The sequence below is a fragment of the Pagrus pagrus genome, assembly GCF_965226575.1.
Source record: "Pagrus pagrus genome assembly, chromosome: 24".
In the NCBI taxonomy this organism is placed as follows: domain Eukaryota; kingdom Metazoa; phylum Chordata; class Actinopteri; order Spariformes; family Sparidae; genus Pagrus; species Pagrus pagrus.
This window is the reverse complement of record NC_140206.1, coordinates 6,218,084-6,239,768: the sequence shown is the minus strand read 5'-3', so window position 1 is coordinate 6,239,768 and position 21,685 is coordinate 6,218,084. Positions and strand designations below refer to the sequence as shown.

Below are 21,685 nucleotides of genomic sequence, written 5' to 3'. Positions count from 1 at the left end.
TTCTCGTCACATGACCAAGTAGCCGAAGTCTCTACGGTGGCCCCGATAGACCAAAGGGGATAAAAGTCCAAATAAGTCGCAATTTCTTCCTTTTGACACAGTCAAGTGTCAAAAAATGAAGATATTACTGTTTAATTTTATTTTTAATAATAACAGCTTAATTATTGTCTGCTTTAAGGACACAAAGAAGAGAAATTAGCCGACGTGAAGTCAGAAAAGGGTATTTTTTGAGTGCCTGACTCAAAAAAAATGCTTGAAAAATGCTATCTCATGTTAGAAAAGGGTATTTTATATGAATCTTAAAATCACACTAAATAAGCACACTGTTATCCAGGGGTGATTGTACTGCTCTTGAGTAGTTCCTGCAGGTTACCACAGGGTGGCGCACTGTAGCAAGGATCCTAAACTTCACAACACCAAACACAAATGACAACATGAGTGCAGATAAAAATGTCACATTGAATCCTCACTACAACCAAAAAAAAACACTGGATCCCTCCTACCTTTCATGCTATAGAAAATGGAGCAGCTGCACCATGCATGTCGGTTAACGTGACCGATTTTGTTCTTTTTTTTTGCAGCCTGAGGCGACTCTAAAGCCAGAAACAGCATTTTAAATCCTAAATGCGAGGCCAGTACAAGACCTTTTGTGCTTCCCAAGGCTTTAAGACCCGAGCAGCAAGGCACTGGCTTCGTGGTGGCTGAGGTTTTAATAAATGCCAGCTGTCAAATTAACCAACCTGAGTCTCACACCACATCTGCCTGTTGGCAGATGCTGGGCAAGCCATATCCGAGTCATGGCACCAATAAAAGCAGAGCTGGGTAGCTGGTTGTCCAAGGAGAGTGAGTGCTATTTATGCTTACTTTATATGGCTGCAGAAAGCGAGTCTCATATCACGATGCTATTACACACTCTGTCGGTGCATAGTGCAACGCCGACCCTCGCACTCACTCAGCGCTCAGGGGAGAGCTGTTTTCAGCAGGTCTTTGTTGTGTTTCATTGGGGAACACGTAATGCTGTGGCTCCATAACAGATACTCCGCAGAGATTTGCATGACCAAATAAAGCAAGAACTTTCCTAATTTGCACATGCATCACTTGTTGCTAGGCAGCAAACAAACACACTCACACTTAGGGGCACACACACACACACACACACAAACACATGCACACACATAGGCATTTTCCTTTTGGGACTTGTGATGCCAACATTTCCATGTAAGGATTTATGTACTGTAATTTGGTAAACATTTCCACTCAGTGAGACGTTGCACCGGTCGGTTAAGAGACAGTTTTCTTACACGTATGAACAGTGTTGCATTTAAATAAAGAAGAAAACACATAATCCAGCTGTTTAGGCCCACTAATCAAATGATAAATGGCTTTTCCAATCCCCCTGCTCATTGCCTCTACTTATCTAATCAGTAGTCCAAGCAAAAGGAGCCTTAATTAAGTATACTCTAAGCCAAACACTAAACAGTGCACTCATTCATTAACAAAGTCTGAAAAATGAACACGAGGATGTCTCTGGGGGCCTCTTTCAGCTGATAAGAACCTGACAACAGTAATACTACCTTCTTTTGTTTGCTCGAGGAGTATGCATGTTGGATTTAGATGCACTATAACGCAAGAAAAAAGTGTATTTTAAGGACATTTCAGTCTTTGCAACGCTCTTATTTTGAAAATAGGCTGCAGCTGTCCTCCAGACGGCCCGCTGTGAGGCTTAGCAGCTCGAAATTAGGCTGGTCGAAGTGCACCACTGCAAACGTTAATTGCCCAGTTAGCGGTTTATGTCACCATTGGATCGATTAAAATATTTGGCCCCGTTCGTAGAGGCTGTTTTGGACTGAGGCAGAAAGCGCTGAGTGGTATTTATTAATGTTTCCAGTCAGATATTTGGCTGTTAATTGGTTAATAGTCAGACATTTAGTGTTAGCAAATGTTAATTAGCATCAGCCTGTGTTTATCACGTCACATACACATTTATGCTGCATGTGAGCTGCCATAAAACATGTTGTCTTAACAACCCCTGTTTAGTACTCATAAGCAGCATTTAGAGGGTTTATTACCCACTATAGTTGTTAACAGATCTGAGGACATCTTAGTGTGTTTATCAGTCCATTTATTAATGACTGTAAGCGTCCATAACTGCTGTATAAATAGATAATGAATGCTCGATAACATAGCAGTAAGCATATATAAAGATGACGTGTCTTATAAAAGTTCCCCCAAAAATAAAAATTCATTCATTATCTACTTACAGCTATGCTGATGGAAAGTCAGGTGATGTTTCGTCGTCCACTAAACATTTCTGGACCTTCACAGCAAGACAGCGTTGCAGCATTCTGCTAAACTACTGAAGTAGACAGGGACTTCTTTTAAAATGTAAAAAAGCAACCACAAAAAAAAAACATAAAATGGATCAGCTGGTGTAATATACGTCTCTGGAAGCCCTGAGATCCAAGGGCGCTAACGCTTTTAGCCGAGCTGCTAATGTGAAGTTATCTGCTTGAAAAAGGGTATAATAAACATCTTTTCATATTGTTTTGGGATCTCTGGGCTTCTGGAGAATTGGATTACACCAGATAAGCAGGATGGATCCATTTCATGTCAATTTTTTGGCAGTTTTTTTTACATATGAAAACAAGTCCCCATCTACTTCAGTTGTTTAAGATGCTTAAGTTGCTGCAATGCTGTGAGGCTCCAGAAATGTTTCGTGGACTCAGAAACTTCACCAGACTTTCCATTAAGATGGGGCTGACTAGATAATAACTGAATTTTAATTTTTGGTTGAATTTATCCTTTAATAAGTTTCGAACACATCTATAAAAAACAACTTATTTTGCATATACAGCTCCATTGTACAAATCATTACATTTGTGTTTATAATCGTTAACAAGGTGGATGAAATAAAGTGTCTTGCTGTGATTAAAAGAGTTTTAAGGACTCGCTGTACCGTAATTAAGAAGATGACCTCTCGCACACAAACCTCTCTCTGTACTCGCTGAGGCACATGTACTGTATGTGTCCTCAGCCCCATCAGTGATCCCATACCTTTCCTCTGTCAATGTGAAGTTTATCCAGAGTTTGTGTTTGCTCTCCAGCTCCATGGGGAGGAATTTAAGTTACTGACCTTGGTGGGGATTACTTTGCACACATGGGCAGATACTGCGGCCTGTTAGGCCTATTAGCCGGTGGCCATCATCCCGCTGCTTTTCCATCCACGGTTTCATAAAATGACATATGAGGTTCTGTGTGCAAACAGCCCTCTGGGCATCCCCCTGACTCACACCCCCCTGGAGTACAGGACAGCTTCAAATGTGCCCTTTCTCCCTCCTTCACGCCCCCACGGTGAGCGAGGATGCCTAAACGTGAATGGAGCCAAATAGTATTAAATCAGGGGGCACCCACAAAACAAAATAATCTGCATTTATATCTGCGGAGTAAGGTTACACATGCCACTTCTATTTCTGGGACGCTTGGATAAACAGCGATTAGTCTACCGCGCTGGACAGGGTTAATAGGAGCTTGTTCCGCAGGCGAGCACGACACCTCGAGGCTTGGCCTCACTGATCGATAGGAAACATCACCGTATACGTGCACAGTAGCATTACTGTACACAGGCATGTACGTTGGTAGCAGCTGGCGAGTTTTTAATTGAGTGTCAATGGACATGTCTGCCACGACGGGGGAGGTCTTTCCATGTAAGGAATGCTCGGCACATAGTCCTTTTGTTTGTTTGTTTATTTACTTATGCATTCTGGGAGTTTTGGGTGCAGAATGTGCTGATTGAAACAAACATGCCGCTGTATGTATATTAATGCAAGCCAGGGAGGGATAAATTACTTCTTGTTTTTTGATACTGGAGTTCAAGTTTCACTCCTACGTGTGTTTTAATAATCAGAGAAACTATTTTAGGAAGTTGTGTTCCCCTTGATATCACCACAGAGAGGTCAGGGGTCAGCTAGAGAGCAGGTCGCCTACAGGGGAATTAAAAGATGACCATGGTGACATTGTAATTTCCCCTGTTTTAATAGTGTATCTTATGATGACCATAAAGATGTTGTTTGTGTTATCTTTTAATTCAAATCTCGTCAAAGATGCTAAAGTATGAAATCCTGCTGTGAATTACATCATTTCACTGGAGAGAAAAAGCAATTTGACGACGTTCTGATACCAAAAACCCCCAAAACAATGAACAATACATAGATTTGTTTGCCTATATTACCCACAATGCAACTCAGCCACTGTGTGACATCGCTGGAGGCGATCTATCAGATTAAATGCAACTTTCTTCACTTTAAAAGGTGCAATATGTAAGAATTGGCCACCTGTCAAATGCATTTAAGACAAACAGGGGGCAGTATAGCACCAGAGCAACCGCTAACTGCTGCTAACTGTAGCCACCGTAAGCTAGTAAGCTTGATTAGCCGTGCATCTAGTGGTCCGGACTGGGAGCTGGGACCACCAGTGGGGTGTTGGTGTTTACACCGCTAGCAGAGGATTGTTGGACCAGAACAGGCTCTAGCTAGCTGGTTAGCATGCTAACTCCAATAGATAGCCTACCTCTGCAACACAACACATAGACGTCATTAAGTCAAAACTATAATTTCTTCACATTCTGTTGATAAATTTCAACTACAATTCTTACAACTGCTAGCTGATGCTAGCTGTAGCCACCGTAGGCTTGTTAGCTCGGTTAGCAGTGCATCTAGTGGTCCAGAGTCATGAAGTCAAAACTGTCATTTCTTCATATTCTGTTGATAAATTCTTACATATTGCAGCTTTAACGTGTAATATTAGTGGAGTGGACCTTTAATGCAGGATCTTATATTTGGTGATTTATTAAAAACATGTTGGTCTTTAAATGTAATCTTATTACAAGCAGCTACAGAAAGTGAAAGTCTAACTATAAGGGCTTGAGTTTTCATCCAATCACACAGCTGCATGCTCAGGACTTCAAATTCATTCAATTTAACTAGTTCACTTCAACTTCAAGGAGCATTTCCCTCATTCTGGGTTTTCAAATTAGCATTTTAAAAGAGGAAAGAAGCACAATTAATCTTTTCTCAAGTATTCCGTGTTATTCCCTTCACATCTAAAATATGACATTTGAATAAAATCCTGTATCTTTCCATGTGTGGCCCCAAGAGCAAACCTGGGAATTTGTAGGACCCAGCAGCCCTCCCAGCCCCCGGCTTCACCTGTTCGCATGCACATTTCTTCCCCTTTTTTTCCACTTGGGATTGCCTTCCATCGCCCCATGATAATGACCAAAAACCTCATGCCTATAACAATGCTGTCGTACGCCGGCTGCAGCTTGCTGATCCTCTCCGCGTCCCTCGCCGGTGCCTCCCTGGCCGAGATGGTGTTCCGCTGCCCGGGCTGCACCGCGGAGCGCCAGGCGCTGTGCCCAAAGCTCACCGAGACTTGCGCGGAGATAGTGCGCGAACCGGGCTGCGGGTGCTGCCCCGTGTGCGCCCGGCAAGAGGGCGAGATGTGCGGCGTGTACACCCCGAGGTGCTCCACCGGTCTGCGATGCTACCCGACGCCCGACTCGGAGCTTCCCCTGGAGCAACTGGTGCAGGGCCAGGGCCAGTGCCGGCGCAAAGTGGACACCGAGACGACCACTTACAGCCAGGAGCACCGGGAGCAAACCAGCGGTCAGTCAGTTTACTGGAAATCTGGTTTTCTTCTATCAATTTTTAATGACACTGTCTAGACTGCAGCAGGAGGAATAGTGTAGAAAATCTTGCATTGTCATGAAGGCTGAGCACAAATGTGACTCAACAGTGAAGTTCTGGTGACCATTTTGCACTTTAGAGGAAGATATTCCTCAGATATTTGTATAATATTACACATAATTTCGCTTTGTTGTCTGCAGTGCATCAATTTTGACATCTATTGGACATTTTTTTTAACCCTTTAGCAATCAGGATTTACCCTGCAGAGTGACATAATCTGCAAGTTTGTACAACCACATCTATAGTGGTGCATTAGGTGTGCAATATCTTAAAGGAAAAGTTCACCCAAAAATGAAAATACAGTCGTTATCTGTTCACCTTCGTGCTGATGGAAAGTCGGGTGAAGTTGCGTCGTCCACGAAACATGTATGGAGCTTTAAAGCGTTGCAGGATTCTTTAAAAACAATTAAAGCAGATGGGGACTTGTTTTAAAACATAAAAAAAACAATGGAATAAAAACATAAAATGGCTCCATACGGCTCGTGAAGGTCTGTGGAAGCCTCAAGAACCCACATTGACTCAAAAAGACTATTTACACCCTTTTGCAGGCTGAAATCTAAGCTTTAGCCGCTAAGCTAAAAGCGTAAGCGCACACCACATGTCGAGGGTGTAAATAACGTCTTTCGAAATCTTGATATAGGGGCTTCCGGAGACTTAGACAAGCTGTATTGAGACATTTTATGCTCTCTGTTGGTTGTTTTTTTAACGTTTTTTTTCAAAAACAAGTCCCCAGCTACTTCAGGTGTTTAGGAGAATGCAGCAAAATAACGCAATTTTAGCTCTGAAGCTCCGGAAAATGTTTTGCGGATGACGAAACTTCACGTCGTTACGAGGCCGAGTCGATAATGACTGAATTTTCGTTTTTTGGCTGAACCTCTCCTTTAAACTTCCACTGCGGTGTTGACCTATTTTTATGCTTTTATGCACTCCTGTTAGTGTCTGTGTTGCATAGACCTGTTTAAAAGTGTTGTGAATCATCCTGGTGTGCATGGGGAGAGAGAAACAAAAGGAACAGTCACTCTGCCCAAGTTAACCTCAGCTATGCTCCAAACAGCTGGGCCTCCGAAGAAAAAAAAAAAAAAAAAAAGAGAGAGCGAGAGAGATCTGCCTTTAAAACACTGCAACGGAGAGAACAAGGTAGTGCAAAATTCCCAGAAGTTGTACTCGGGGCTGGGATGGACACAGAAAACATCGTAGTATTGATGTTGACATTTCCACAGGGGAGTGGAGAGAAGGGAACAGAGAGAGGGAGAGACAGCAGCGGGAATGCTGCATTGATTGAAAACCTGGACTTTAGGCTTTGACCAGAGGTAACTACGAACGGCTGTTGACAGTGACTACGTTAACTGGGTTGTCGACCCTCGGGAGGATCAGCAGTGAAGCTCCTGGAGGCTCGCGCGAAAAGTCAAAAGTGGCTGATTTTGACGCCAAAAAAACAGTCGATGAGCGTCCAGTGGGTGTGATTTCTGCTAATTTCCAAATCCGTGCTTCGTCAGAGTTTACCTCCTGGATGACGTGTTTGTTTTGGAATCTCAAGCACGATGGCAACAGGTCGAGAGTGCTTCACGACCCGTGTGTGATCCGGTAATCGGCCATCTTAGCGACTTAAAGGTGCACTGTGTGGTTTCGGGGTGGAAGTCGTAATCAGAAGAGAAAGATCTTCATTGACAAACAAACTGAATAAACAAACTGACCTTAAAAGGACACAACTTCATCCTGTTTTACTTTGTTTATATTTGGCAGACCCCGCCACCTTTCCAGCTTCAAAACACACACACGTGAATATTAAAATTCTTTCTAAAAACTACGTAGTGCCCCTTTAACTCCACATTTATGTAACCTTACGCAGCTTCAAACCGTCACACTCAAGGCAGGATTACAGAGTTGCATAAGAGCAAAACAAGAGAACAAAATACATGCTTGCATCATGTAAAGGCTTGTTTGCAAGGAGGCAATTTATTAGATGTCACGGATGGTTTTTTTTTTCCCCTCAGGTTTGGGGTCAAGTCGTACTTTCACTGAAAGCTCAGAGATTTAAAGAAACATTTAAGAAAAGCTTAGAAATTGGCTCTAAAGGCCAATTTGCGGAGACGTTTTTTGGATAAAAGCCTCCGCTGGAGGAGACGGGAGAGTGATTTCTGACAAAGACCGAGGTGGAGAGTGTTGCAGCCTCCTCAAGGTCAGAAGATGAAAGAGGGGAGAGGTTTTTTTTTTTATCAAGGGAAGAACAGATTCTCTTCTTCTTGAGTTTAAATGCAAATGTGCTCTCTCACTCCTGCTCTGTTTATGCCATTAAGGGAGACATATTATATTACGCTCTTTTTCAGTTTACTCATATGCAGCACTGTATTCCCCCCCTCTGTCTGAAACACTCCTGTCTCTTTAAAAATACCCAGTCTGCTCTGATTGGTCCGCTCACACACGCCTGAGCCAGCACCGCTAACAACAACAGAGCAGCTGTGCTAAATCAATTCTTACACGCTAAACTCGTCGCCAGGCATAAATTAATCCGAATGTGAGACTTTGTGATGTCACGAAGTCACGGAATTAAAGGCGGGGCTACTGACGAGGCGTTTCAGGAGCAGTGTTTTCTGTGGGAGAGAGGAGCTTCCTTGACCTTTTTAGCTTTCAAGATCTTTTACACGCACAAGATGATGAAAAACATAAAACTCTGAAGGAAAGGAGCAAAAACGAAAACGTATGATAGGTTTTAATAATGTCACTGTCGGCGTCACAGACGGTTACCGTCAGTCTCCTGCTTTCCTGCTTTTGAGACGACGCAGACTTGATTTCCTGTCATGAATTCTTCTCAGATACACAGCGAAAAGAGGAAGTAATGAAATCCCTGATAGAGATCAGCTCCCTGCACTCTGTTGGAAGAGCGAACTTTCAGCGTCCTGGCTCCGATCTCCTTTTGTTCCAGGAATTAATCTGTAAATTATAGAAAAAAAAAAGGCTGATTATAATAGAATAAATCAGCGGTTGAGTTAAGTCGAGCGCTGATTCTTGAGCTGATTCGACACCCTGGGCAAAGAATCAAAGGATGAAATATTGCAGCTGCTTCATTTGGATGTTTATCAGCCTCAACATCCTGTTTTTCTTGCTTATTTTATTCAAATTAAATGGCACGGACGCAAATAACACATCCTGAACCTCATCACTGGATTATGTTTCAAATCAGTATAATTTAGTTTGATCTGATTGCGAGGCCGGTCTGAAACAGGGGAGTCTGAGCTCCTTATCAATTGAACATTGTCACCCTCTCACAAAAGGCTGCGTCTTGGTGAGGATTTACAGCATTTAATGTATTTGAAGTATTGATCCGAAGGTCTTATCCACCCTCTGAACCCCTGAATCAGCACTACAAACAGCTAAGAGCAAAGAGGTCGAAGGTCAGAGCCAATACTCCTTCAACTCTTCAGTGATAAGAGAAAAGACGGAAAAGGGAAAATGTTACGTTTCTTTGTTGAAATACCGACAAAAACTACTAAAAGGAAGGCCTGCAGTGATGCTGAGCAATGAACCGATATTGTTTTTGTGTTTGTTTTTAATGAAACCGATCGGATTAAATGTACTGGCACTGACTGTTCTGGCTTATTTTCCTCTCTGGTTCAGTCCACAGGCGATTTCTTGTTCACTGTTTTAGATTATCGAAGTCCTCAATTACAGCGCATTAGTAATTCAATAAGCAAGGAACAGATACCGCTTCATAAATCTCCTGATGTCTTGTTTAGCTCAGGGGGAAGCTTGTTAGGCATGAGCCACACTGAGAATTGACAATGCTGAGTCAAAGGTAAGGAGTTTGACTGAAAATGCAGGGAAAAAGGTTTGAGTTAAAAGTGCATTATCGATTAACCGGCAGATTATTTTCCAACTAACTGTCTAAAACTCAGATATATTGATATTTTGATCATCGGTTAGTCAGTTTAAGTAAATTATTTAAGTAAGAAAAGTCAAATTTCTCTGATTCCAGCTTCTTAAATGTGAATATTTTCTGCTTTCGTTCCTCCATATATGAGAGTAAACTGAATATCTTTGGGTTGTGGACTAAATAAGAAATAAATAAGATGTCATGTTGGGCTTTTTTCACCATTTTCGGACATTTTAGAGAACAAACAATTAATCAATCATTGAAAATTCAAAATAACCAGAAATAATGGACAGAGAAATCGAGGCTTGGATCTGCAAATTTTCGATACTCCATATTTGTGGGGGCCGATGTGTATATTATGATGTTACGGTGTAAAAAAATCACGATATATCTGCTGATATTCACAATTTTTTTTCCAGCAGTCAGTCAATGTAGTTATCAAACACAAAGTATATAACGGAGGCAGGATATTTTACAGTTCAACAGTAAACTTTATTGTCTAAAATGACAGTTCAGGGCATTGAAAGAGTAAATTCACTGTGAATTTGATAATTATGAATTACTCCCAGCATCTTTTTCACATTGGTGCATATTGGACAACGTACGACGATGCCAATATATCTGTGATGGGCCAATACCGGCCGATATTGTTGGCCGACTGATATATCGGTCAAGCTCTCATCATTTTGACTATAAAATGTCCGAAAATTGTAAAAACAATCTCCGAGCTGACATCTTCAAATGTCTTGTTTTGTCCAAACAATGCTCGAAAACTCAAAGATATTCAGTTCACTATCGTGTGACAAAAATAAAGCTTTAAACCCTTAAATCAGAGACTCTGGACCTGCAAACTTTTGCATAAAAGATAACTAACAAACATTAAAAGAGTTGAATAGTTCATTTTAAGTCCATTATAGGATTATTGACTTCTTAACAATATTTCGAGGATCTCTGAATACAGTAAAGTAAAGGTTACATTGCTGACGATGTGGTTTTAGAAACCTACTAATTCACTTCATCCGAGGCTGAGTTGCAGATGGAGATGTTGCTAATGGCCTGTGGTGATTCTGTGGTGCCTTGCTTAAAGCTGTGGCAGCCAGGCATCTTGATTAAAAACACAAAAATAAGAAATTTCAATCATTGAAATTGAAAAAGGACAAAACCAAAAACCCCTCCTCCGCTCTGATTTTCCGTCTCGAGCATATCTGATCTGCGTGTGCTGCCCGAGTGATTGCCTGCATGTGTTACACTGCAGGCAACGCTGAGAATCTGATGCCACTTTTGACTTAATTCTGTGCCAGAGGTATCTCAAAAAATGTGCATTCATTAAAGTAGATAAATGGACAATATTTAAAAGCCACCCAGGCCAAATAAACGGCAACATTTTGGTTCCCTCTGTGCCCGTTTGCAGGCTGTAATGGCAGCTTAATATCTACAAGTTCTCATGAAATATATTGAGCATCCTGGGATGGATTAAGATGGAGATTTGATGGTGATGAGCCAGAGATGATTGTTGGAGCTTTGAGACCATGAAGATGTAATAAGAATAATAATAATAATATAGATAAAATCTCAAAAGAAACATTTTCTGTTTTAATTTCAGTCTTTTGCGAAAACAAAATGATTCCATGTTTCATTCATTCTCAGCTGAAATGTCTCGTGATTCAAAACTAACACCAGCAATTTCCCCCCTACCGTCTCTGTTTATGCACGGTATCACTTGATATTCCGTTCCCACAGAAACCTGGACCCCAAATAAAGGTTACTTTAATCAGATTGGACGGGCGTTTGGTTGTTTTGACTGGGATCACACTGTATATGACCTCGAGAGGGAGCGAGTTGATTAACGCAGCCCAAACGGAGCTGATAGTTGGTTTCTCGGATGTCACAAAATGAGAAAAGGTAACGCGAACGCCCTTTTGATTTGGTGTTCATTTTCCTCAACCAGTGACACTTTTAGATGCCGACAATGAGAAGGGGAAAGACCTCTTTTTCTTCTGTTATTAAAGTTGTTATGGAGAGGAAAAATTTGGTTGCAGGAAAAGTGGAAAACTCCCCTGCCATCTGGACACTGAAATAACAATGTTAGCTAACAAGGGGCATTCCTGTGTACCTGCGGGGGCATCCAGACGGGGCCCGCAGGACTGAAATAGCTCCGAGATAATCCCTCCCCACCCCAGGCTTCTCCAAAAACAGGGCATTTGTGCCATCTCCCCCCCAGGCGTCAACTTCACGTGTACCCGTGCCAAGAATCTCCTCGTGCCTATTGAGATCCAGAATAACTTCCCACCCTCCTCTTTGGTCAAGGGTGATTTAAGACAATACAAACACTGTCTGAAATGCTACTGACACTGGAGGGGAAGAGGGTGTAGGGCGTTGCAGGGGAGAGGGACGGTTTTACATGGCGAGATGCTTTCTATCGACTGTATATTATCTTCTTCACTGCCATCATTAGGGCTGCGAGCAACGATTATTTTCATTATCGTTAATCTGCAGATTACTTTTATTCTTTTATAGTCTTTAAATTGCCAAAAATGCTCATCACAATTTCCCAGAGTCCAAAGTTGCGTCCTCAAATGACTCCTTTTGTCCAACCAACACGAGTATCAAGACCGAAACAAGATCAGCAGCTGACTGCTTCCATCCCATTAAATCACACTTGACTTTGTTAGCTTTTATCTAATAATACTTGCCGAGCACAACAGTTCGTTAGCCATGTTTGTTTGGATATCAGTCTGCAGAACCTTTTAAGTTGAAGTTTTAAGTTACTACAATTCATCCTCTGGGCAATATTAATGGCTTTACCAAATTGCAAGGCAGTTCATTCAATGGTTAGGAAAGGATCCAAATCCCTTCCTACCGAATGCCTTTACATACCCAAGAAAAAGAAAGCAGAATTGTTCTTGTTGTTGTTGTCATCATTCTCACGTTGTTCTGCCTTGATTGTCTAAATTTTTAGACCATTTTGCCAATGTCCCATTACTTTTCAACAGCCTGAGTTCAATTTGCAGGCAAATGTTTTCACAACAGACACGTCACCATTGTAATAAAGTCATGACTTCAGGTTATTTCCCTCTTTGTCCACTCACATCCCTCATATCTTTCCATCAGAATGATTGTCAGTGGTAGCTGCACGTGATGCCCCACACGTTCGATGTGTTCCAGCTTGCCTCACATCATGTCCTAGTTTAGGTCCTGTACAAATCACCTCAGAGTTCACCCAGCGGTGCTGGTAGCGAGCGAGATGCCTGGCCTTGGATGCCGCGGTGTGTACGTACGTGCCAGAGCCTGTCCATTGCCTGCTTTTAGATGACTGTTGCGGGCCAGAAAGCCTGGAAGGTAAACATATCTGCACTTTGCTGAGTTTGTGTTTCTAGGAAAACAGTCCCAGTAGGCCTTGCATTGGATGATGGACTGCAGCTAGTCCTCGCAGTGTCTTTCATCAACTTCTTAAGTGGCACGTGACCTATTTCACACCTCAGAGTGGCCTTAAAAGCCATATTGAGAGAGAAGATGTACTTTTGCACGGGTTTTCACATTCCAACATTTAAAGGGCCAGTTTCAACTTTGGGTGGATGTTGCACCTACATACCCAGTCAGATACGTGTTTCTCTTCTCTCTTTGCAGTTTGAACACCTTGTGCACAGGTATAATGACCAGTGATCTTGGGTTAGCTGAGGTAAGTCACTTGATGTCTATGGAATCAAGTAGAAGCAGAAATAGGCATCTAAACTGTTAAACTTCTGCAAAGATATAAACAAAAACATAATTACACATGAAATTAAACCAATTTTCCAATCCAAAACTCAGCTCCGGATATAACATAAGCTACAGAGTATCGCTACACAGTCCGTCCATCAGCCATTGACTTTCATTAAAATGTCAAACACAGTCAGTGTTGTGCTGCAATGCACTGCAAATCCTCACTTGTTTTTGTCTTGCATCGCAGCGACGTAACTAGCTAATAATGGTTGTAGTGTGTGAATTGTACGTGCAGATTGTCTTTCATGGACGAACTGACAACTTGGATGACGTCAGTCAAACATACAAAACTTACGGATCCATGTATAATGATTATTCATAATAAAGTTTGAGAGTCATGCAAATTTCAGGAGTGTCCTGAGAGAAATAAAAAACAAATTGAATGTGGTGGGAGTTCACAAACTTTCAAAACAAGCAGCTTTTGGGAGAAGCTGCTGTTTGATCCCACTGACATCCACTAATTTTCAAAGAAGCAACTGTTGAGAAAATCAGCTTTTTGTCCCATTGATGTTCACAAACTTTAAAAAGAAACAACCTTTGAGAGAAGCTGCTTATTGATCTCCGCTGACGTACACAATTTCTTTTATAAGAAGCAACTTTTGGAGCGAAGCTGCTGTTTGATCCCATTGACATCCACTAACTTACACGAGCTGACAGTCAACATCCCATCAAACTGCAGGGCGAGACATAATAAAGACATCACATCCATGAGTTTCTCTGACAATAACACAAGGCTCTATTTGTATCCACGGAAAGAGGATGGAGCGAGAGCGCCGCTGTGCTCGGATCTTTCCTTTTTCAACCTTTCCAGTCTCAGCAACCCGGCCAAGTCTGCCATTTGCTCAGTTGACCAGAATCTGGACAATCAGACATGACACTTCTGGCCACTACGTGCCATCTGGGAATTCGACATGGATCAGATATAGAAAGGAAGCCTCTCGGGCCATTGTGCGAGGATTAACTCAAGCAGTAGACTGGACAGTAGGCCTGCTGCTCTGTTGATACTGCTGATCCCGAGCCCACTGCTGTGGAACGGCTTGGACTGCAGAGGCCTAGTGCCCCCTGAAAGTGGGGTCCTGACCCTCTGTGTTTGTGTGTGTGCGTGTCCATTCGAGAGGGAGATTGATTGCGCGTTCATGTGTGCGCCCAGACTGTGTATTTGACCGAACGTCTCAGGTTTCCTCAGAAGAGAGGGAGTGATGGCTTTGCACTTGGATACTGTGGGGATTATGTAAGACGCAGCAAAACAAAAGGCACCCCAGCTGCCGATATTCTCGAGTGTGTCGTGTGTTTATGTGCGCCACTTGCGCGTGCACACACCTGATTTTAGTTGACTTTTGCCCCTTTTTTTTTTTTGCAAAGTCTTCAAAGAGAGCACAGTGGAGTGTCATAGGGGGAACTGGAGTCCAACAACACCAGATCTATCTGATGGCAAAAGGCGCCAGCACCTTGTTATTGCTTCGTTTGGAATTTCCTTTCTACCGTTCTCTCTTAGGCCTTTTGTAATCATATTCTACAACCGGATGTCAAATTTACCTCTTGCAGAGTGCAGAGAATGCCTCTCCGGTCTGGTAACACACACTCGCTTTCATTCTCTGTTCTGCAGACGCCTTTCCACAAAGTCTGCAGGTTACAGCTTGGCCCTTGCATAACTGTGATCTACTTACTCAGCCGACTGTTTGACCTTCTCTACTGTCTGTGCTTATTTCCCCTCTTTCCTTTTCGGGTGTCGAGTGAAGTCCTGTGTAGGTGAAATGCATGCTTTCCAGCAAAAAAAATCACTGAAAAGAGTCACAGTCGGAGTCAGTTGCTTTCTGAGGAATTTGCATCATGTAACATTTCTTTTCTTGGTCCAAAATCAGCTGGTTTGCTATGACGCTCCTTTTCCACTCCCTCCCTGTCAACCCTCAACCCCTAAGTATGCTCTGTTGTCAGAAACAACATGTTGGGTTGGACCTGATGGCCTCTCACATTGTTTGCTCCATCTGTTTGAGGAGAGAGGGGTTTTTTTTTAGGTTGATGTTTAACAAGACTCCAAGGAGAGAGGAGACGGTCAAACTCAATGTAAACCGCTGGGAGGAATCAGTGGATGGCCACAGGGACTGTGTTATTTGGTTGAGGACGGTGGGATGTGTGCTACATGGCTGCATATGAATTACTTGTTCTTTAGGAGTCATATTATAGATTTAAATCCATAGAGAACTGGGCTCCTGCCTGTTTTAATAGTCAGGTGGCAATCAGACACTGCATGAAGAAGTTAGGGCTGAAACGATCTCGTACAAATAACTCTTTATTCAACTAATTTCTGAGGCTGTTCTGTAAAAAGCTCTCTAATAAATAAATATATGTAATTCTGGGAATTTGACTTTTAGGCTTTTCTGGGTTTTTTGTGCTTTTTTTCACGAAACGTTGGATAATTTGACCTATTTTAGCCTCAAAAGTTATTTGAATGAACCCATCGGAGAGGAATTGGTCACACCCCAAAAATTGGTAACCAACCGTTTAATCTAATCTATGTTTTTTAATGTAAAATCTATTAACTAGATGTATGTTGTGGAGCAAAAGGTACTATTTTGACGGAAATATACTGTAGTAGAGTTTTAAAAATGGCATAAAATGGACTAAGTATCTCAAATTTGCATGCGAGTACAGTACTTAAAGGACATGTACTTGGCTCTTGGCTGTGCAAAAGGCTTAAATTTCATCTATGTAGTGGTTTCAAACAAAGAAATAATACATCTTTGGTTGTCACAGCACTGAATTCTAGTTGGATCCACTTAGGTATTAAATGTATTGATAAATGAGCCTGAATATAATTTTGAGACCTCACATACAGGCTGAATTCATCATGCGGTCTTCCAAACACAAGTTTTTATAAAAGTGTAAAACTTTGATTTTGCTCATTTATCACCGCTTTTAACATCTGCTCATGAAATTAAATCACACCAGCGAGGAAAAAAAGCAGCCATGGAAACCTGACTGTGACTAAGGTTCAGCAGTGGCCAACTTCTCTCAGCCCACAAGCTTGTTAACGGAGCTGCATGTGGTTGCTTCGCTCTATGAGAAAGGAAAGGATTGTAGTGACTCATTGATTGTGCTGATGCATTCAGAGCACTTTTACAGTGGTTTGGACACTTCGGAGCTTATTTTCCCCTCTCAACATTATCTTTAACAAAATGACAGTTGTGACAATGGGGGGGGGGGGGGGGGGGGGGACTGTCAAACTGTAAAATGAGCAAAGTCAGCAGTGAAAGCAAAGCATGGATGTGATGTATCTGCAGTGGAGGCCTTGAAGTGTGCCAAAATACGAGGGAATAAATGAGGAGTGACAGCCAGCTGAAGGAAAAGTTGAGCTCATCGGCTTGCTGTTATATCCTTGAGGGGTCCAGGTGAGCTAGATCAGCTGACGACCTTCCCCTAGTTGGCTGTTTCGCCGCCTGAATTTTAATTATCTCCGGACGCAGTGGGAGGGACGTCGGAAAATTCAGAAAATTATGCTTCTCTTGTTTTAATGACTCCTCAATCACCCTTTCCCCCAACAAAAATAAAATAAGCACATAAATAAAACGGAAAAATAAGTCTGTTTGTTAGGACACGAAGCATCTTGCAGCCTTCATTTTATTCCTCGCAAAGAGTGCGGGCTTGGCGTCACCGCCGCCGTTTCCAAAAAGCCTTTTTAGCAGAGCAGACGTCTAACTTTGCCACTCTGACAAACGATCTGTGCAATTCGAAGCTTATTTCAGCCCCACTTCCAGCCTCTAAAAAGCCCAATCCATTACAAAATGACAGCAGGAGGGCAACAGAGCGGCTTAGTGCACAGAGGGACCGTCCTGAAAAGTCACAGGTTAAATGCTTTTAGCTGCCAATATGTCCATCATGGTGTCCCTTTTAAACTTCATTCAGTGTGATTCATGTCAAATTTTTGTGGCAGTGTCATTTATTGGTAAAGACGTAATCTGTGATCCTACATTTTGATTTAAAGGCGCAATATGTAAGAGTTTTAGCAGTGTTTCTGGTTCCAAGAGACCGTTCTCAAGTCGCATAAACGTTGGAAATCTGACAAATTGTCATCATTTTATTGCTTCTTGGTCAATCAGCAACTTAAATATCAGTGGAAAGTGAAAATCCAGAGGGAGAGCTAGCTGCTAGCTTCTAGTAGACAACAGCTGATGTTAGCATTCATCCACTTCGTTGCTAACATGACATGGTGTTACATGATACGATAAGAAAGACGTGAACTGACTGAAGTAAAACACACTGGATGTGATCAAACAGGTTAGCTAGGAAGTGGTTGAATGCTAATGTTAGCTAACTGGTGTCAAGCATGTAGTTTTATCTTGAAATAAAATAATTAATTCAGGCCTTTTCAGTCGTTTCGTGTCACGCGTGTCAAAAGGTTTTGTTGGATGCTAACGTTAGCTGTTTGCTAACAGTATGGGTTATCAAATATGTTGTTTTACCTTAAAATAAGGCTCAACGTCCCTCCACAGTTTCACTATCCACCATCTTTTCAGTTGCTGATCAATGGCTGCCGCTGCTCAGTCCGGGAAGAGTCAGCTAAAAGGACCGCTAGCTGCACTCCTAACTGCGCTTACTAGCAGCTACAGCTAGCAGCAGTTATTAGCAGTTACCCTGTCGATAGCCGCCCCCTAGTTATCTGAAGTATGAATTTTACAGGTGGTAAATACTTGATGACTTTTTATGTTGTGTCTCCGCAACTGCAGGTGAAGCGGTGGAGCCGCTGCCTGAGCAGGGCGTGAGCGAGATCCCGGTCATCCGGAAGCCGAGCAAAGAGACCACCTGGCTGGGACCCAAGGAGAGCGCCGTACGCCAGCACAGGCAGGAGATGAAGACCAAGATGAAGACCAACAAGGTGGAGGAGGTGAAACCAGCGAGGCCCAAACAGGTGAGGCGAAGCAGGACACCAGCTAGTCTGCTACTACTACTCAGTTTGTCAACGGCACAATAATGGATGTGTTACAAAACACAAGTTAAATCATACGTTAAAGACATATTCGATATATTCGGCCAATAAAACAACTCGAACTGTCCTGAAGTTGATGTATCTTGCTTCAAAACTAAATCTGATACCTGACCTTAAGATATTGGCCCATACAAAGAGTGCTTTCTCCTTTCTTTCCTCACTTTAATCTTTATTGGCAAAAGATTTGTGGTAAATACCTTTTTCCATCACTCATACGGTCCCGTTGATGGAGTCATATGTGACTGTGCTTGAACACTTTGGTCTGCGTCAGTTTTTCCATTGAGAGGATTTCGAACGAGTAAGAGTAATCAAATATCAGATTTCTTGTGCAAGATTTCATTTGATAGTTATGCAGCATCCATCAGATACGATCCACTGTGTGGGATCATCACAAGATTTAACCATTTAAAAGCCAGTACAATCAGAGGGTCCAGTATTTTGTATCTTTGCAGCACACGGCACGATGATGACAGTAACGCAGGTATTTTGTGAAATCTCAACCAGCTCCTGAGACGGCAGAAGAAGTGAAAAAGCAGCGCAGCGCCGCCTCCCTCTGGTTCAGCAGCTGATGTTTGGATGCTGCTTTGAAAAGTGTGATATTTACATTGAAGAGCTTAAACCAGAAAAGCATCTGATTTATGAAAAGCACAGGCAAGGCTGTTTGTAATATTAGAGGAAACAACACCAGAATATCTTAAGGTGACTAAACCAGATGGTCAGCAACTCCTGTTTGGGAGATCATGTCTTGTTTTGTGAAAGCGTAATGTATTATAGAGAAAGGTACAAGCCAAAGTATTATTTAAATCACCTACATAATATAACGCACATAATTCAAAGTGCAGTTAATGCCTGAAGTTTGAATTAATTTCAAAGTCCAAGAAGGAAATGCAGTAAAAACCGCACCATAATTAAACACTGCACAAAGAAAATGTGTTTTCTTCCACCACCATGTTTACTGACGTTAAATACACCTGACCCGCTCTGCATACCGGACTCACGGGTGAACCCTGGGCATGTCGAACCGCCGTCGTGGTATTTTCCATCCGCCATAAAAATCATTTTAAAGGTTATTGCTCTACCAGAAACTTATAACTGTCTCAACAAGACATTTGGCTCCGTCGGATCGTGAGGTAAACCTGAGGTCACTGGCAAGAGTTATTATTCATTACTGGCAAGAAAACATGATTCATTTTGCTCATTACAGAAAGCCCTTTGGCTTTATTGTGTGTGCGTCTTTTATATGAGATTTTATGCTGCATAGCGAGTCAAAAATGTGCCGATTGGCTCGCAAACACATCTTGGTGTCGATCCTGGAATAGTTCTCTGCTGTGCGTATAGATTTTAATGTACTTTTTTGAATTTAAAAACAAAAATATACAAATAAAAGGTGTTTTTTTTATATAGAAAAAGGTTAATTTCTCTGCACAAAAGTTAGAATAACTACAGGACATTTTACCCGTCCGTCACAGAAACCTGGTGACTCCAACACACCCAGATGTCGCCATACGGGCCCCAGTACATGACCAGTGTTGTTTGTTTTTGCTCTTTTCAAGACTCAGTGTCAGCAGGAGCTCGACCAGATCCTGGAGAGGATATCCAAGATGCCCTTCAGAGATAACCGAGGTCCCCTGGAAGACCTGTACGCCCTGCACATCCCCAACTGTGACAAGAGGGGGCAGTATAACCTCAAACAGGTGACTCCAGGCATTTTGGGAAAGAGGGTGGTAGGAGGAGAGGGTGTAACCACCTGATAATATATAGAAGAGAGAAGGTGGGTAAAGCGTCATAACCACCAGATTTGGAAGTGTTACATCGTATTTTTAGGGAATTCGTCATTTTGTCTTATAATACACCCTTGATATTCATAGAAAACGCATATTTATAGCATTATTTTTTGTTAAAACCCTTAAAAAATCATCTTATTTCAACAATAAATGGGCTCTAATTCAAACATGGGCACTGTTACACCGATAAAACACATTTTTGCTATAAATTTTGCACAAAAAACACGTAAAAATGCATATTTAAGGTCGTATTAATGACCTAAAATGGCGTGAAAACATGCAGAAATAAACTGCAACGCACCATTTTGTGTTTCAGTGCAAGATGTCTCTCCACGGTCAGAGGGGCGAGTGCTGGTGCGTCAACCCCCACACCGGCCGACCTATCCCATCAGCCCCCACTGTGAGGGGAGACCCCAACTGCAGCCAGTACCTCCGAGAGCTGGAGCTGGAGCTCCCTGACATGGCCCAGATATAGTGTGGCATGAAACAAAGAAAAAACAAACAAACTGTAAAGTACTTGGGAACAAAGAACATCTGAGTAAGCTATATATTATCTTTCTGTGTGTATGTGTCTCTAGATCATTTGATGACAGTGACGTTTGAAATCGTAACCACCAAAGGATTAAATGATAGAATCCAGCTTGCTGCGTAGGATGTTAACTGCAGATTATTTCGTAGGAGAAGTAAAGATAAGACTCCTCTTTCCCTCGTAGATATTCAGTAGATGTCGGCTGGAGTGTCGGTGACTTTGCTTTACTAATTGTGACTTTGCTCAGAGTTGCTCTGTTGTCAGTGTTTTGTACTGTACGTGTTGAAAAATGAGAAGCCTTCAACATATTTGGTGTTTTTAGGTGTTTTTTTTTCGTGTCGTAGCCTGCAGACTACTGTTACGCCTCATTAACAGATAACGCCATTAAAAATGATAATAAATTCAGTCTGTGCCTGCCTGTGTTTTGATTTGTGGAAACACAATTTGGTGCACTTGAAGCGGGGCTGTTTTGAAAAAAAGGGTAAATAGGTGTAGGCGCCAAATTCATCTGTGAGTCTTAGCTTGTTAGAGAACATTTCAAAAGCAGGGAAAATCCTGTGAAAGACAATTATGGCGATCGTTCACCTGCATTTATTCACTCTAGTAAAGATTCAGCAGATGTGGTTCAGCTTCAGGTGTGACTCCCTGGATTTTACCCAATACAATCTTAAATAGACTGAGAGTCTACAGCCATGCTCATGGGTCTGTAGGCAGTTTTTTATTTTTGGGCTAAAAGCTAACATCAGCATGCTGAAATGCTTTACTGCTATTTATTTAACTAATTGCCAACATGTTAACATGCTTCACAGCAATTTATTTAGCTAAATGTAAGTGTGTTAATATACTTTACAGCTTTTTTTAAGCTAATATCAGCATGTTAACATGTTTTTCAGTTATTTTGCTTAGCTAAATTACATCATCTACATGCTAGCATGCTTCACAGCAATTTATTTTGCTAAATGCTAGTGTGTCAATATACTTTTCAGCTTTTTTAAGCTAATGTTAGCATGT

General features: G+C 42.0%; 1 protein-coding gene across 1 annotated transcript; it reads left to right on the top strand.

Annotated features, from left to right (window-relative positions):
• Window positions 1-5,193: 5,193 nt before the first annotated feature.
• Window positions 5,194-21,079, top strand: igfbp2a (insulin-like growth factor binding protein 2a). Its single transcript, XM_084347227.1, has 4 exons — window positions 5,194-5,663; window positions 18,102-18,283; window positions 19,915-20,055; window positions 20,462-21,079. The coding sequence occupies exons 1-4, from the start codon at window positions 5,213-5,215 to the stop codon at window positions 20,618-20,620; spliced, it is 933 nt and encodes a 310-aa protein (XP_084203353.1). The 5' UTR covers window positions 5,194-5,212; the 3' UTR covers window positions 20,621-21,079.
• The last annotated feature ends 606 nt before the right edge of the window (window positions 21,080-21,685 follow it).

Coding starts and splice junctions, on each gene's coding strand:
- igfbp2a (XM_084347227.1), top strand. CDS start 5,213: ATGCACATTTCTTCCCCTTTTTTTCCACTTGGGATTGCCTTCCATCGC. Junction 5,664..18,101: donor GCACCGGGAGCAAACCAGCG/GTCAGTCAGTTT, acceptor CCGCAACTGCAG/GTGAAGCGGTGGAGCCGCTG. Junction 20,056..20,461: donor GGCAGTATAACCTCAAACAG/GTGACTCCAGGC, acceptor TTTGTGTTTCAG/TGCAAGATGTCTCTCCACGG.